General features: G+C 46.6%; 1 protein-coding gene across 4 annotated transcripts in view; it reads right to left on the bottom strand.

Annotated features, from left to right (window-relative positions):
• Window positions 1-18,302, bottom strand: part of MUSK (muscle associated receptor tyrosine kinase) — a 53,222-nt gene that overhangs the window by 11,065 nt on the left and 23,855 nt on the right. For 2 of the 4 annotated variants that reach the window (XM_049794884.1, XM_049794885.1), the window contains exons 6-11: window positions 15,930-16,054; window positions 11,895-12,054; window positions 10,081-10,087; window positions 6,986-7,252; window positions 2,246-2,421; window positions 1,803-1,826 (exon numbers count right to left, since the gene is read on the bottom strand). In XM_049794884.1, the coding sequence (XP_049650841.1) occupies window positions 1,803-1,826; window positions 2,246-2,421; window positions 6,986-7,252; window positions 10,081-10,087; window positions 11,895-12,054; window positions 15,930-16,054 (759 nt within the window). Of the gene's footprint in view, window positions 1-1,802; window positions 1,827-2,245; window positions 2,422-6,985; window positions 7,253-10,080; window positions 10,088-11,894; window positions 12,055-15,929; window positions 16,098-18,302 lie in introns of all 4 variants that reach the window. The other 2 variants (XM_049794887.1, XM_049794886.1) reach the window with 2 other exon arrangements.

Here is an 18,302-nt window from a genome sequence, read left to right as displayed (position 1 = left end):
AGGGACTTGCAAGAGTAAACTTCACGTCATTACATGAGAGTACATGGCAATTAGCAACAGATCTGAAGTGCGTAAAAGGACCAGACAACTGCAGGCAGGGAACTGCTTAGCCTGTTGTTCACACTTAAATGGATTTTGAGCTCAATACATAAGATCAAATCTGGTACAACTCCAAGAAGGAACTGGAGCTCTTTCAGATTGAGAAAACCGTCCATGCACCTGCAATGGTTGCAGAGGTGTAAAATCTTGTTAAGCTGCCCTAGAACATAGTTGTGTGTCTAGGCCCAGCATTTCAAATGTCTTGCTTTCAGAGGCAGGGAAAGAAATGCCTGAAACCTGCCTCATGACTGAGCTAGTAACCAGCATGAAAAAAAATTTTGCACAGATCTGAAATAAATGTCGATGTAACACCTTACAGGAGCAATATGGAGAGCTTTAGGGGCAACAGCAACACTAAGAAAGCACCCCTAAGTCCTTGGTGGCCTGGAAAATGCAGACACTCTCATACATGGTCTTGCTACAATGAGGACAGAAGGAATAATAAAGATGGTCCAACAGAGCTCTAATGAATAACTTTGATGGGCAAAATAGAAAATGGTTTGGTTTATGCTCCCCAAACCTTTGTACACATAACAGTGGCTCTAAAGTAAAAAAAGAGGAGGCAATATCACTAAAATGTTACTGTTATGTCTCCCTGATTCATAACTGAACAGTGCACATCTATGCAATGCCACCCTGGGAAAATACTGCGAAAGTTGAACAAAAAGGTCACACATTTACACAAGAGACAGAGGTCATGTCCTGAATTTGCAAACATCCAAGGGGAGGCTGAAACCATCCCATGAATGCACCACTCATTTGCTGGCATCCCTCCCTCCTGCTCCTTTCCCCAGGGAGGGGATGGCTGCAGCTGCAGGCTGTAAGGATTGGGCAGTTGATGCTGGAGTGCCCACAGGTTTGCCAAAGCCCTTGTCTCCCAGGTGTGCACCACCAGGTGCCTGGGGCTTGGGTGGCCAGGTGGAGCCAAGGCCTTCCCATGAAAGAAAATTCCCCAAAATTCTCAATTTCACATTTTTTTCACTTTCCCTTTCCAAGCAGAATGTGCCTGCCACTGCGAAATCTACAGACCTCGCCTGCTCAGAAGCACGGCAGGAGGGAGGTTCTTCCTTCTTCCAACAGGACAAGTTCAGTGGCTGAGATTTAAACTCCATTTGTATGTCAGCTGGAAGAGCTGGATGTGCATGTTTCAGCCGTGATCAGCAGCAGGGCAGGAGGCCAGCAGAAGTCACAGCAGTGCCACAGGGGATGGCTGTTTCTTGCCATTGGTTAGGGGGGTCACGCAAGAAACAGCCAGACTTCAGAGGTAATTGGAAGAGTACTGGGGCCTTTTGGGTAGTAAGGTCTTGCAAGGCCAGCCTGACGTAGGTAACCATGTCAGTAACAGCATATAAGGCTGGGATGACCTCAGTAGCAGTGTCAGAAATACCAAATATGGGTAAAGCAAAACTAGAAGCAATGGGTAGAAAGAAGGGGAAACAGCTGGAGGGGAGGGTACCAACTAAAAGCACCATGTCTCTCTAATCGGCTTCAACAGCTTCAGCCCACATTCTCCCCAAGCTCTGAAGAGCTGGAAATGTGTTTCCCCATGCCTTGGATATGGAAATTCAGGCATTCCCTGGTAATAACCTGAATCCAGCCAGCCAGGACCAGAGCAAAACACAAAAATGCTGTGCAAGCTGCATCTTCAACAAAGAATATCATGCCCACCTCTAGAAACATAGAGCCTGGAGCAGTCTACTTACTGGTTATATTCTCCTTCTTAAAATCTGTAAAAAGACAAGACAAGATGTAAGCAGGGGTCGTCCAGGATGTGATATAACTGGGTGCTTGCTTAGGAGCATGCAATGGGAAAAAGTTCCCTCCCAGCAGTGCTTAAGCAGCTTGTTTCTTTGCAATGGCAACTGAATGGCAATTTTGCCATCATTAAGACGGATTTTGGCAATGCGATTGTTATGACCCTCCCAATAAAGAGCCAGGCTTTATTCACTTGAAGGATTTTTCCCCCACCCCAGTCAGATGAGACAGGCAAACAGACGCTGTGACTGTCACAGTTCTGTGCACAGGCACTGACAGGACGGTACCCACCATCAGCCTTTACTTTAGTTGTAAATTATGGATCACATCCTTCCCCCTCCCTCGTCAAGACCACAGCTTTCCGGACAATGGGCAGCCTGTGCCACCTTACCGAAAAAAGGGATGCGGGTGCAGGCGCTGGGGTCCTGGTGCAGGCTGGGCAGCCTGTTGCATTCAGGAAGTGTGAGCAGCATCAGCCCTGGCTTGTAAATCCCCTTCTGAGAGTTTTCCTCCATTGAGAGCCATTCCTTAAAGCAGTAGAGATCCTTTACAGCAAGGCAATTCTCTCTACATTATTTTGCAAAAAACAGTGAAATACAGCAGTCAATGTCTTGATAACAATGGCTGCACTTAGCAGTGGTGAGCAGGGGTTGTGCAGGCTGACAGAAATCCATTAACAGTGCTGTGCTTCTTTAAGCCAGTCTTTCTGGCTCATAAACCATAAAGGAAACTCTGTATAAAATGTAACAGCTTCCTTTAGGAAACCCACAAAGCTGCTTTTTTTTAAGGAGAAGGGTTATGCTCAAAACACAACACACATCACAGCCTGTGAAGAGTTCGTTCCCATCTTTTCCTACAGATTTATTGTCATCTTCTACTAACAAACATCATGTCTGGGAGTTATCTTAGCATTTTTCAGCACATTCTAAAAATCTTACCTATCTTCTGTAAATTGTACATTAAAGTGTCATCTATTAAAGACAGGGGTGAGCTACAATTCTTAATCTTCTTAAACTAAATATTTGCCTTTATTTTTAATCTCACAGAATCACCCATCCAATTTTCTTCTTTCCTCCACAGACAACTTTCAGTCCCTTTTTTATCTCTCAGCTGTCTGCAGCAAAACCTTTACTGTGCCTGGTAAAACAAGACACCTGTCTCCTACCCAGTGTGTTACCTCCATAACACTGTGAAACATTCACTGACAAGAAGTGCTTTAGATGTTTAAATGTTGCTTAGATCAGAAACTGTTTGTGAAGAAGGCCAAGGCAGAAATACCTGCTCTATAAAAAAAAAAAAAAAAAAAAAAAAAAAAAAAAAAAAAACAATGTATGCATGATTTGCTTATTTGTGTACTCATTCTTGAGACCCTGAGTTGCAAAATCAGCTTTGAGGTAGGTCATGTGCAGTGATTACTTTTTCTGAGCTCAGCTGAAGTCCTTTACAGGTTCACATCCTTCCCAACCATCACACAGTGATGCAGAAAGGTACTGCTGGGGTCCATGGTGAAAGCTTTTGCCAAATTCATCACCTGGTGGGCTGATGTAGTCTCTTTACTTATACAACAGTTCTGGCAAGAGCAGATGGCCATGAGTTTTGGTGATGACTACCAAGACTGCAAACCTTCTAAAGCACCTGAAGGATGGAGGCCATTGGGAATTCTACGAAGGCAGCAGCTTTTCTGCAACAACAATGGATGCCCTTCAAGTCTGCAGGCTGAAGCCATCGAAGCCCAGCTGCCACGTGCTTGGTTTCAGCCAGTGCTGGTTTATTCCTTCCTCACTTCCCTGAAAGCCAGAATGCAGCCAGATGGGGTAATTTATCTTTTTTATGTTAAACAACATGTGGAACAGGAATGACCTTCTGAAGTAAAGAAAAGTTTAGATAGACAAATGAGAAAATCTTGCATTTGAAGCACTTGGAGATCTGGATTGCGTTAGCTGCCTTCACTCCTGAAGCCTGACCATCGTTAAACAAGCCCCTTATTCAGTGTGCAACTGCACAATGCGAAAGACCATTCCCCTGCAATCCTGTCCCTTCCAGCATTAAAGGCACGTTATCTTCACCCACAAACCCACCCCAGGAGCACGGTGAGGCAGCCAGAGGGAGGGATGGTCAGTCTCCTCAAGCTGGGTTCATACCATTGTTATAACACTTAATCCTCAGCAGCCAGAGCTTGATGAGATCATATGCAAAGATTACTTGAGATTATTATTAGAAATTTTATGTCATGTAAATGACAGATGGACAAAGAACAGTAGCAGCAGGAGAGGACAAGTGGGTCAGTAGTGTTTCAGGGACCAAAAAGGACTGTTTAAGAGGACGTGGGGAACACAGACCCGGAAAAAAGTGAGATGTTTCCCAACACGAGACTGTTCCATGCAGCTTGGTCACTTCATATCAGCAGTGGTTGAAACAGAAATTGAGGGGGTTTCTTTTGCTATTACAGATGCAGCAGATGGTAAAAGGTAATCAAGAACTATGAGATGAGACATCACTCTCCCTTAAAAACAGGAAAACTCTAATTTTTTATTCAAATTGCATCCTAATTTATATGAAGTGAAATATTGCCCGCATTTTCTTCTGTTTCACTTCTTGGTTTACCCCCTGATTATTTTTATGAAAGCTTTACTTAGGCTGTTTGTCAGTTGTTATTATTTCTAACTAGCTTCCAAACCAAAATGAACATAAAAAATGACATGGGGAGAGAAAAAGTGGTGCAGAGAATAAATAACAAGACAAAAACACATGGAAATATGTCAAGCGAAGTAAGTCCCTCAAAAACTGGAAGAAATCTCTGGCCTCTGAGATGGTTAAATTCTTATTCATTAAGTATTTCAGCTGAAAACTGGTGCAGTCTAGCCAGTTTCTGCAGAGGTATAAAGTTGTCAGGTAAGATAATTGGAAAGTAACCAAGACCATGTGAAATGTGTTCAAGAGCCCTCAGAGATCTCAGCTGTTCAAAATCCATATTAGATGTCTGAGTTATCAAAAGGAGTATTGGGTTAGGGGTTTGGAAGAACTGTTGTCCAGCTGAATTGCTCTGGGAACAGGAAACAGGAAGGATGCCGTTCCAGGGCTTGTCATGAAGAAAGCTGCATTTAAATCTGCATTAAAATCACTGGGGAAAATCATTAAAGGGGAAAAAATCCCATAACATTGACTCATGGATTTGAAGAAAGATGATGCCAGGTAAGTCCATTAAGATTTAGATATATTTGCAAATGCTGTACCTGTTAGCTCGAGATCAAGTGCAGATTTATGCTGATTTATATCACTCTGACTTCAAGTGCAGGTCTTCAGTCTAATCACCACAAGTCCTGGTCCTGCAGGGCCACTCATGAGCAGGGTAAATGAAGCAAGACCCAATCTCACTGAAATGTCTTGTGCAGCACTGTGCAAAATCCTTAGCTGACAAATGTGCTGTGCATGTGTGCCTTAGATACAAATACTGTCACACATCTTGAAGAAAGGCAGACAGATCATGTAGTAAAGGGCACAATGACAAAGAGCAGAACAACAAGGGGGCAGGGAGGAGTCTGCCAGCAAAAAGCAAGTTTCAGTACTTGCCTGCATGATTATCTGTGGATACTTGCACATACACTCCTTTTGTAGGATATATAGCACTACTGTGCTGGTGGAGGAACACCAAACAGCATAGGCACCAAATAAAGAACAGAATATATTGTCAAGCTTCGTGCTGGGATTTTCCTCTGTGCCTTCATTTTAGAGATATTAAAGGAGGAGCAATCAGAAAGGTCCAGATTACAAAGACAACATGCTGCTTATTGTCCTAAAAAGCCCCTACATAACTGGAAAAATAATTGCCAGTAGACTACGCCTGGCCCAAGTCCAGCTGGTGGTGTGCTTGCCAAGTCTGCATAGAAGACTTGTATTTTAGTTGAGACAATAAAGTTGGGGCTGCTCTCCTGAGAAACACAAATCTGAATAATCTGTTTTAAGATGCAGTTCAAGAAGGGCAAAAGCAAAGTACTAAACTTAGGCAGGGATGTCAGCTGTCCAAACGTGAAACGGGTAATGACCAGGCAACAGTCCTCCAGGGGCTGAAAATTTATATTAATCAGTTGTGGCCAACAGTTGTGTTAAGAAAAAAGAAAGCTTCACCCCGAGATACCTACATGGGGCTGTCCTCTGCAAGGCACACCAAACAATGATTGTTCTATTATAGTTAACACTAAAAGAACTTGGGCTGGAGTCTATATACATTTATTGCTTAAGGGAGGATGAGGAGCAGAAGCTTCAGAGGCTGGAAAAACAGGACCTATGGGCTTAGCTTGGAAAAAAACCCTGCTTTATTCTAGACTGAGAAGTTGGAAGACATAAAATCTCACTGCAAAGAGGAAGGGAAGAAACTCGTCTCTGTGGCCACGGTGGGAGGACAGGGAGCAACGAGGGAAGGGCTGCTCAGGAGGTTGCACAGGGAGGGAGCAGTGTCTCCGTCGCTGGGACGTGTCACGCAGACACCTGTCAGCAGCGGATTAGCTGTAGTGGGAGATGCTTTGGACTCCTCGGGGTCCCTGCCAGCCCTGTTTCAAGGCACATTTCTCTGCATATGGTAGGATACAAGAGCCAGATGTGAGGTTTGGTTTAGCAGGTACAATTATACTGGCAGTGTCTGTGGTGTTGTCTTTTTTCTGTTTCATCTTCGTTGTGGTGGGAAGTGCTGAATGATTAGTGTATTGCCTTGGCCAGATTTTTTGCACACACTGTGTCCATATTTAGTCAAAATCCAAACAAGCAATTACTTTTGACAGTAATAATGAGCACATACTGACCTAGTAAGATTTAACTGATAGCAATATGTTAATTATTTAAATCAATTATGTCATTCAAATGGATATTTCTTTTCAACACTGTCTGCTGAAAGCCTGATATAACACAGACGTCTGGGCCTGTAAGTCAGTCTGTACCCTAGCAATGAGCACAGAGAGAGCTGGATCAGGTCATCTTTGTGCATACAGAGGAGAGACCAAAGGGAAAACCCATGCAAACCTAGAGGGCCCATTTTCACTCAGCGCTACTGCAGGTCTGGACAGATCCTCACCACTCCCCTGCTGCCTACACATCCCCACGAAATGAAAGTGAAAGATGAGCTTTTTTCTTCATTTACCTGCACACTGGTTTTGGAGCTGGCCCAGCTCCCGAGGGATTGCACTCCTGGAAGATGTAGTTACACAGCAGAGACTCAGCGGCCGGCTGGCAGAATGAACTCACCATTTTCAGTTCAGTCCAGGCAGTGTGTACAAGCAGCTCTTGAGTCTCCTCTGGGTCAGCATAGGAGGAGTTGAAGAAAACAAGAGCATTCTTCGCCAAGATAGCACTACACACCTCACCTCTGTATGTGCTGCAGTAGCCTGCATCACCCTTGTACAGCTTGCTGTTGAGGACAAGAGCATACACACACAGTAAACTCACAGACCTAAACACCTGCAGGAGCAGGATGCCTAGCGTCTGTTTCTGAATAAAGTGCCATCTGTAAAGCTAACAGAGGGTGGAGGAGAGGGTAGATGGTTATAAACACTAAAAACAGCTAATACCATCCAAAAATGAAACTTTTGCAAGGATGCCCAGTGTGAGCGCAGGGCCCTCGTGGTGAGCTCCATGGCTGAGGCTCTGGCCGAGGGTTGCTAGCATTGTAAGTGGACAAAAAGACTGAGCAATTATGCACAACTGTGACCTAGCATGGCCTCTCACCCTGCCCTCAGGGTGGGAATGGGGAAAAGTTTTGTTTTCCTGCTTCCCTGCAGTAGACATCAGCTGTGCTGCTTGCTGCACACCTGTGATAACTCAGGCTTTTTTGCTCTGCTGACTAGCAACAGTTTAATTTTGGATGGACTCGATGAGCAGGAGCCAGGTGAGTCCCACCCAACACATGCCAGGAAATTCTTCATAAGATCAGACCAACCAAGGTCCTGCCTGCCCCTTGTTGGCTCCTGCATCCCTCCTGACCCTGCCTCTCTTCCACACACGTTTGGGTGGGAGACACAGGGAGGAGGAAGGTACAAGCCTCTGCAATTTTCTTTCTGGTGCTTCCCTGGAAGCTCTGTCCTCTCCCCTCTTCACCATATCTCCTGCTTTGCAAACTCCTGCCGCAAAGCATGGGGCCAGAGCTATGCTGGAGCAATAAATTACGCAGCAGGGTCAGCTCCTTCGTGGGCTGTTTATTTATCTTTCCCGCGTTTTTTGCATCTAGCAGGAGACGGCTGTCATCCCTCCCTCCCTTCTTCCCCACAGCCATCAAAAGGGAGCAGCAGGGCGAGGGCATGCACAGGTCAGCTGTGCTCCCAGCAGCTCCCACGGCTGCCCCACGGCAGCAAGGTCTGCGGGTGAGGATGTGCCCTCCATTTCAGGCAAACTGTGGGATGCAGTGCCCTTGGTGGGGGGAGAGGGGGAAACCTGGGAAAACCGCCTCCCCTGTGTGCGGGGGATGGCCAAACTAGGGAGGGAGGAGGGCTGGGTGCAGCTGTCCCCACTGCTCATTCGGTCAGCGTAACTGGGGTCAGGGAGTTCAATTCACAACACGCCAACCATTTGGAGTAGCCAGCGAAGTATTTGTATCTTTGCCTTTTATTTCTTTTCCCTGTCCAAATAATCACCCATTGTCAACCCTGAGGGTTCTTGCTGTTTTTCTTCTGGAAGTTGGAGGTACATGGATGGGGCTTACACAGGATGCCCAAATTTCTGCTTCTCAGATGCCACGCTCTGCAGATGACACTCCCTGGCCCTGGTTTAGCTGCACTACTTTGGGCTCGATGTCAAATTTTTTTTCTTTTTTTTTCCTATATGTCACACTGGCTAAAAAATACAGGAAGGCACTGATTCCTTGAGGTAGTACCAAAACAGCAAAGATGCTGTGACACCCTTCATCACCACAGGCTCCACAGACACCCCTTCATGTTATACAGGCAGCCCCCAAGATCCTGCGCTGGTCCCTGATGTGACATCTCCCTGACACAGAGCAGGTTTCCCCACAGCACTGTGCTCCTTCCTCCAGCAGCTTGCTAGAGCTGTCCTTGGCATGACAGAGGTCACATTATTCACATTTTCCTGATGATGCCTGTTTTGCTTAATCTGAAAGGTGCATCCTTCCTGTAGCCCAAGAGGAAAAAGAGGGCACAGGTGTGCATGGGGCAGCTGTGCTGCTGACTTCAGTAGGCTGCAGAAGCAGCCTGACAAGAGCTACCAGTGCTAATACTGCATTTCCTCATTTTTTTAAAACCTGCAGGAAGACATGGACCAGGCTGTGATGGAGAAGCAGCAACAACGTGTTTCTCAAAACGCTTTGTCACAGAAAGGGAATTTCATGCAGCTAATGTTGAGAACAACTGCAGGACAGAAGGGCTGAGCATTTGATCACTGTTCCCACACCTGTCACACCTACATGGGTGCAGGTGTAAGGCATAAGTCTGCCATCACCATCAGGTGGTCACTAAATCACTTACAAACTTCCTGAATCAATCTTGCAAGCCCCTGTGAGGGAGGCAAGAGCCTTTGCAGGGAGCCTGTGTCAGCAGAGTGGCAAAGCCATTTGCTCAGGTTATCTCAGACTCTGCTCTTTTCTCTGAAGGCCAGCAGCTCCCAGCCCTGCTCACATGCTAAACCTCTCATTTTCCTTCCAGACTGACCTGCCAGTGCAACATGCAGAAATATGCTAGGACTGTAAAAAGAAAAAGCCAGCCAAATTGTTCAGTACTCCAAAAAATACTAAGCAAAAGTGCAAGTCTGATCACATACAAGTGGTTTTACTCATCCATAACTCTGCTTGGAACAAAAATCTAAACTTCTCTTGCCCTAATCTGGTTACCACTGAACCAAAATACATTTTTTGGCTGTGTACAGACAGGAGTTTAACAGGCAGTTCAGCTTTTGCCTGTAAATTTATAAGGTCAGTGAAGTTGTGGATGTGTAACTGTGAACAGAATTTACTCCAGAATATTCTGCCCACTACTGTACTTTAAACACCCTTACTGATGCATGATCCACTGCTTGCTTGATACAGAAACATCCTTATCTACCTGGGCTCAGTCTCCAATTATGCCTGTATAAAGGAGCTCAGCATTCCCTTCAGGTGAACCTCATCTGCATGCTTGGCATCCAGAAACCCAGTCCCTTCACTGAAGCCAAGTTAACCAAATCCCCTTGGTTCATCATTCTCCTCCCTGGCCCAGAGGAAACCCCCAGGCAGCCACAGAAAGTCATTCTTACCTCCACTCTGCCGAGAGGCACCAGATCCAGGAATTGTGATGAGCCAGGAGAAGGAAAGAATGGAAAAGACATCAATGACACTTCATTGCCCCCTCTAAGATGTGGGAGTTAAGATTTCCATGCTAGGAAATCTGTCTGAGACCTGTAAGCTGTCTGAAAAGGATGCAGCTAAATTCTGTCCTTATTTTGCAGCTTCTTGTGGGGAAGAAGAGTTGAGCAACACTGGATGCCATATGGGGCAAGGGAATGAGGAGGAAGTGCATTGTTGACTGCAGTTCTCGCTGAGGTGGGCAGTTGCACCCTAAACCCACACCTTTACCCTTATCCTTCGGGTCCTAGATAACTGGCGCGTAGCATTCTCTGTTTAAGCCAACCATGCACCCCTCACTGCAGGCAGCATCTGTAACAGGTGGGAGAAACCAGGGCTGGAGGAGCAGGGCAGGCACGTGGCTGTGCCCCCCGCTTGCAGCACCAGGGGGACCTGGGCTGCGCCAGCACGGGGAGGAGGCGCTCAGCATTGGCCAAGGACAGGGACCCCTCTGCCCTGGGACCCCTGGAAGCTGGGACAGACCACGGCAGCCTCCTGCTCAGGTCTGGGGGGTGCTCCCTTCTTGCTGAGCACACGCAGCCTGGAGAAGAGCAGTGCAGCTTCTGCCACCGGCCTAAGGCACCTGCCCTCCCTACCGCATTTGGAGCTCTGCCTTGTGGGGCAAAGCCTTGCCTGGGCTAAAAGCAGAAGTGGGGATGTGAATATGGTACAAGTGCTGAGTGTCTTATGGGAAGAGCTTGCTGCTAGGTCTCAATGCCCTGTGTAAGAAAGGGCATGGTTATTTTCTCAACAGAGCAGAAGCTGAGGCACAGAGAGAGGGGCAGGTGCGTCTCTCGTTGACAGCAGGACCAGGGCTACCACTCCATGTCTGGAGTCCAGCGTGATTCTTCTTTCCTCTAACTAAACCCCCGCTTTCCTGTCCCAAGAGGGAAGGCACAAGCTTCCACCTTTCTCTTGGTGTGACAAATGCTGTCAGCTATCTCAGACCACCGGTATTTCTCCCCTTTGGATCATCCTTTCCCTGTTTGGGAGATAGAATCATAGAATCATTTAGGTTGGAAAAGACCTTCAAGATCATCGAGTCCAACCATCAACCATGCCCACTAAACCATGTCCTGAAGTACCCTGTCCACTCACTTTTTTAATATCTTCAGGGATGGTGACTCAACCACTTCCCTGGGCAGCCCATTCCAATGTTTGACAACCCTCTCAGTAAAAAAACTTTTCCTAATATCTAACCTAAATCTCCCTTGCCTCAACTTGAGGCCATTTCCTCTTGTCCTATCTCCAGCCACCTGACAGTAGAGACCAACAAGAGATGTACCTGGGAGCAGAGTTTACCCAGGAATGGTATTGCTCTGACAGCAACCTCCCTGCTTTCTGGATGCAACCCTCTGAGAAGCCAAACTGCTCACAAAAGCTATTTTCACCTTGCTGTTAGGTGATACCAATGCTGGGTCATGGCCACAACTTCCTCTACATGGATGAACTTACCAAGTGTACTTATGGGACACAAAGTACAAGACGGCATCAAACATTCAGGAAATGACAGCAGTGCCAGTCTCCAAAGTGTAAGCATATATGAGCAAATAGCCTGGCGGGGGATGCGCTTGTACTCAAATTTAGCCCCCTGCACACTATCAGTTCTCCAAGGTTTTCCCTCCTCCTTAAGATTACTTCACACCCCTTTCCTGTCCCCCTGCAGGGAAGCTAGGACTGCGATTGCAAGGGTAAAAAACTAATGACCCCTTCTCTCCCAGCATACCTGAAATGCTGATGGTTGCTGCGGCTTTTGCAGCTCCAAAAGTTTTGCTGTGTTTGTTTGTGGCAAGGCAAGTGAACAGGCCAGGTCGGGTGACATACACCTGCAGTCTCGAGTCAACCACTCTGTCCTTGACACTTTCCGCTATAGACCCTGCAGAAACCTAAGACAGCGAAAAGCCCAGTGCAGTGATATTTCCAACAAAGGCAAACAAACAAACCAAGGAAAAACCTAAAAGACCCAGCCCCAAGCATTAAATTGGCAGAGAAAGATGTGGCAAGCAAATAAAAGTGGCAAAGAGCTAAATCTGCTGGCATTATTTTAGTGCTTTCATAGCAGCTGACTTCACAGACAAAAGCAAATGTTAAAGACCTCTCCTATTTTGCACTTCAGCAATAATACTGCAATTAATTTTCAGTTCCAGAGGGCTGTAGTCTCAATTTTGCTCAGGTAATTGAGCTGGCCAATTACTCAGGACCTCTTCTCATAAGTTGTTTGCCTATTCATGCCTTAGCAAGGAAGGGCATGAGATGGTTTTGTGGACCGTGGCTGTACAGAAGGAGAAAAGAAAATAGTTTGGAAATTGTTGATTCTGGGTTAATACAACCACTGCCACACTTCTAAAGCAGTCGTGAGCAAAGCAAGCACTCTGTCTCCTACACTTTCGCAGATATCTGATAGATTTTCTTATCTCACACCTAGAAATATGAAAGGGGCTGCAGATGTGGTGATTTTGGCCAACTCTTTTCCCAGGTCAGAAATTCCCAGTAAATGAGCTTGGAGCCTGCTGATTTTGGCCAACAGCTTTCCTGCTCATATGGCATTTATTAAAGTAGGAGGACATGGTACACCAAGACTGTACCTTGCAAAGGCAGTAGGAAGGAGCAACATTGCCTGCTCTACTCTTCATACTGATAGGAACCATCAAATGTAATTCAAGCGAGATGCAGTTGCCCCTGAATCCCACCAGTGTGTCCTGGCCCTAAGGACAGTGAGAGTTGTCTCCCTGGATCCATCCCAGCAAAGCACTCAATCTATGCGTCTATCTGAGAGGTTAGGGAGACCAATCTGACCTTCCTGGAGGTTAGTAGAAGTGCGATTTCAATGGGATCTGTGTCTGTTCCCAAAGGTATAAACAGCAGTAACTGAAAAAGCAAGACAGGATGCATCAGTGTTTTATCATATCTTTAGTAAAGATGTGTTTCTCTGAAAACAAAATGCTGAAATTAATGTATTTGTTTTGTGTCACTCAAGCTCGACTTGGAGTTGTGGTGAGGTAGTGTGCATGGGAAGAAATCACTAAATAACCAGACCAACACAGTTATTTTAAGTATTGCATCAAGGATGGGTGGTATGCTGGTCACCATGCAAACAGAGGGACCAGGGATATTTTTTGGCTTCATGCTGTGGCCTCAGTTCAGGTGGATGGGGACTCAGGGCATATTTTCTCACAAATTTCTCTTTTGTTACAGTACTGGTCAGATTTATTTTCAGATTTTTTTTTCTCCCCAGAAACCACTCAGCGCTAAGACACCGCTGGGACCTTCCTGGTGGAAAGGAGGAATTTCTTCACAGGCTGCCCCTGCCTCCCAGCATCTACCCAGGAGAGGTGGGCGCTTGCTCTGAGCCACTTGTGCTGATCCAGTCCTCTCTCCCCCTTTACCCCTCAGGCCTCAGGCACACCCCATCTGTTAGCTCCCCTCCCGGCAGTGCTGGACTCTGCCTGCTAAGTATGGAGAGCCAGGATTGTTCCTCCTGGCTTCGGCCATGGGAAGAAAAGGGTACTCAGGTAGCTGCAAGCAGTACGAGCAGCATGCATGGTCACATATATTGTGAAAAATCACAGGTGAAAGTGTCAGGTAGTTGTGCCTAGGACTTCCACACCAGCCAGCTGTTGTTTACTGGGAACCTCAAGCCATTCCCTTGTCTTAATTGATTCCTTTCCCTTTCCAAATACGTTCTCTGAGATTTTGTTTCCAGCAGGTCTTTTTTTAGCCTCTAAAACACCACTTCAGCCACCACCAAAGCAGACACCTCTTCACACCTGGCTCACTTATTCTTTGTGGTGTGGAAAACTACAGTTTAAGGTCCATGATGCCCCATGGTGCATAGTGGGAGGAAAAGGAATTGTGTTTCTGTTTAGGTAGGCAAGGCAGCTGCTGCGCAGAGGAGTGTCCATCCTCCTCTTTAAAGGCATCTCAACAACCTCTGCAGATTCCCACTCTTTAAACCTCAGGACAATTACAGGTCAGCATTCAGAGACCATAATGCCACAGGCACGCTGCATCTTCAAATGACTCACCGTTGTTTGCTTGTGAGCCAGCCCTCAAATGCAGGAGTTTCAGTCCACCCCCTTCTTGGCCTGACTTTCCCAGTGTTGGGTTCTCATTAAGGTCTCTCTGTCATATTTAAAATGAGGCAGTCTGGAGCACCACCCTCCATGGACTGGACTTTGCCTCACAGACAGGAATGGGGCAGAGTGAATCTGACCAGCCAGGCAGCAGCCCCAGGTAGGAGTTGAGCATCGTCTCACACACAGCTCTCTGTGGTACCAACGCACTGGTGGTGGCTTGGCAGAGCAGCCGTCTGTCTCTGGAAATACTCTGCCCTTGCCAGGGACCCCAGATACCCCAAAAGATTTCTTCCCCAATGGGGAAGAAGTCTTGAATGCACACCTGCAGTTGTCTCAAAATAATTATCTCCAGAAACTACTGAGGACCCACAGGGGTCTGCAGAGGCTGAACTGATTCCTTTGCTGTTCTCCCTAGCAACTTCGAGGGAATATTGAAAATTAGCCCTCATCAGACTGGAGGACCCAATAAGGTTTAGAGGAGATAAGGAAGGCAAGACAGCCTACAGAGTAGCCCAGGCTCCTTAATAATGTATTTTAATACATGGAAAGAGGGGATACAGAGCAGGATGGGGATAGCCTCCAAAGTAAGGAACTTGAGCAAGAGGATTTATTCGTCCTGTTTGACAAGCAAGTCCACAAGAATGGTCATGGCCAGCTGATGGCCAGAAGGACTAGTGGTTGACAGGGGGTCAATGAGAAAGACCAGAGGCAAAGTGCTAGCCTGCAAGCTGTGGCTGCTCCACCTGCCTCCATAGCATCACGCCCTGAGGCCCACATCCTTAAAAAAGCAGTGGAAAGACCACAAAGAGTATGAAACATGTCCACCATAACCCTATCAAGACTGCAGGAAACCCATGGCAGGCTCAGGCTGCAGAGTTGCTGTGACTGTGGTGCACCGCTCACTGCTAGGGAGGCAATATTGGGTGTCAAGCGGCTCTTCAGTTCAGCTGAAGGGAAGGCATTGCAATAGCCTACACACGGACATCAAAGCCAGATGAATTCAATGCAGGCACCTATTTCAAATGGTCAGGATAATTAGACCACAGAACAATTTCCTGTGAGAAGCAGTGGATTTGCATCTCTTGGTGCCTGCCACTGAAGAGGGTGTCCCTTTCTTGAGGACGTGCTTCTAGCCAGGAATAAATTGTTGACATACTTCAGCACGTCACCTAGGTCAGTCTAGAAAATTTCACATCTATTCACCTGCAAATGTGCTGTGCATATATGCTGTCCCACAGGTATTTTGCCTCAAGACAGTTTGCTCTACCTAACTACCTTGGTTTGTGTTATTTTGTCAAATAAGCAATTTTGCCATGTTATTGTTACCACATTAGGAGAAAGGTGAGGAGGGGTGGCTGCAAAGATACTTAAACCCACGATGAAGTCCTAGAAACCCTAGCTCGGAGGAAGGTTGTAAGCATCTAAAGCATCCTTCATCTTGGGCTTCCCAGACCCTAAAAAATTAATCCACACAACACCCTGGAGAAGGGGGAGAGTGTTTTGCAGAGGAGAAAACTGCAGCGGGGAGATGAGGCGGACTCAACCTGATTGCACAGCAAGTCACTAACTCAGGCAGGAATAGAAACCACAGGCGCTGGCTCCCAGCCCCGCATTTTAATCCCTGGGCTGTGCTTCCGGATGCTAGCAGCCTACAGGGCCAAAAGAATGAAAAAAGAGGCACTTACAGCTTTCCCATTTTCCAGCCAGGTGACAGTGGGGACTGGAAGGCCGGTCGCCGCACACCGCAACGTCACCACAGACCCAAAGGTGACATTTTGAGATTCAGGAGCCTTCAGGATTCTGGCAAAAACTGCAGAAGAAGACAGAGGTGCTAGTTGAACAGCAATGTAAAGCTGAGGCTGTGCTGGCATGGAGATGCTTCCTCCCCAGTAGGTCTTGAAATAAGCCACAGCCCCATGAATAAAAGCAGATCGTAGCACAGACTTCCCAGTGAGTGACAGTCTTGGGAGAGGGACAAAGAAGAGGAAGAGAAAGAGAGTGAGTGGTGTGGTTATGTTCTGCACCTTACAGACCAAAATTTTACCTCTGGAAATTTCTTCATCATCTGAGTTCGATGCCTCAGAGGAGGTAATGTGCAAAAAACCAAGGGCAAACTCATCAGTAGCGTGCAGATGGGACAGCTTACAGCAAATAAGTGGCAAGTTACCATGCTGCCCTGCCAAGGGTGATCTCATGAGAAACTTGTTCAAAACCATCAAAGGGGACCACCAGCATAGTCACATACCGTGAAGGTTAAGGGTCAGATGAGCTCCTCACTGTGATTGCAGTGATTAGGACTTACCATGGAGAGATGCAAAGCCCAGCATTTTCCATGCCATGACAACCTGCCCTCAGGGGTAAGAGTCTAACATCAGGTTATAGAGGAATGGTTGGCAAAGATTTTGAGAAGGTGAGACTGCAGGGGGAAAGTAGGTTTTTAAAGTGATTTTTCATCTCTACTGCTCTTGCTTCTTTTGTGGCAATATAGTTACTGGGCAGTTTGAAGATAAGTAAGATAAGCTCCTCCCTGCCCTGAGAAATTTTCTTTTAGTGAAGTATTTTTGCTGAAAACTTATTTCGATCCAGAAACACAACTCTGATGGCCTTCACAAGCTGTATTTCAGCTGCTGTACTTGGACCACATAGAGGAAAGCAGAGACATTTCCCATATGGAACATTTGAGTTTTGACCCAAAATTTTTAATGGAGATGCCTTAATGTCTGTGCAGAAGCAGGTTGAATATTTCTGTGCCATTTCTTCCTCCAATTTCTTGTGCTTAGTGAGTAAAGCTCACTTTCTACTTTCTGGGTTGCTCAGCATTGACTAAAAGTCTCCATCAGAAATTTTAGTAAGCAGGGGACTTTCTCTTGGAGTTCTCAGACAAGCCTGATAACTTGTTTGTGACTTTTGCTATCTGTACGGTTCCTCTTACCAACATATCTGATCAAATCACAGTCTTCTGTGTCTCTGCCCAACGTACCTCTTGGCACTGGCCACCGGTTGCTCCCAGACGGAGACTTCCAGTGCAGAGCAATTAGGAGACCAATGAGAGTCCCTTCAGAAACTGAACATCTGTCCACTCCATTTGGGATGGGAAAGCTTTGTCTGCAAAATTTCAGTTAGAATAAAAAAAGTATATGCTTTCCACATAGTCCTTCCACCCAGTCCTGGCCTGGGAAGGGGCTGAGATTTATATTAACAAAGAGCCTAAAACCAGCTTTAGCTTGTGGATGGGCAACACTAGGAGTACATTTCAGTGTAGAAATTTTTTGTCATAGGAGCACAGCCATTCAATAGGCTCCTGGGCAGGGACTTTTAGGAAGATTAAATTTAATGCCAGTGAAGTGAAAAGGGTGGGAGAATACATATTGTATTCAGCTTCTTTATTCCTCTACGGTCTCCAAGCAGCTCCTCACTGTCGATGCTCAGTGCCACTTGCTTAAACTCAAAGCAGAGCAGCATCGGGGCTGCTGCATGCCCCCTGCCCCTCAGCAAGGCAGCAGGTAGAAAGCTCCCCCTTTAACAAGGAAAGCTGCAGTCACTGGCCAGGGACTTTCCTGATGAATAATAAGAGAAATGAAACCTTTGCCTGAAGTTTCACTTGAGGCTATTAACAACAGATGGTTACAAATTCAGCCCCGAGTGCCCTGGGCCAAGCTCATATTATCCTTCATTCGGAGAAATACTAAACTTTTGAGCCTGTCCCCTGGCAGCCGTTATGTGCACTCAGCTCCTGCTAAAGCCAGCACATTAGCTCCCGGAGCCGGAATAAAGCCCTTGGTGCTTTTCTCATGCTGCTGTTGGTTTCTCAGTGTGCTACTGGGACCCTGCCCACCTGACAACTCTGCTCCTCGGATCCTGCCTAGCTTAATTAATACTGAAGTGACAAATTAACAGCACCCCATTAGACGGTGCCAGGCACAGGTCCATATGCCCTCCTCTCTACTGCCTGCTCTCCCAAAATCTGTGAGGATCTTTCAGCCAGGAGCAAAAAAAGGCACCTTTTGAAAATTATGGCAGTTGCACAGGTGGGGAGCAAAGCCACAGCGAGCACGGCC

The sequence above is a fragment of the Accipiter gentilis genome, chromosome Z (assembly GCF_929443795.1).
Source record: "Accipiter gentilis chromosome Z, bAccGen1.1, whole genome shotgun sequence".
Lineage (NCBI taxonomy): Eukaryota > Metazoa > Chordata > Aves > Accipitriformes > Accipitridae > Astur > Astur gentilis.
This window is presented reverse-complemented; position numbering and strand designations above follow the sequence as displayed.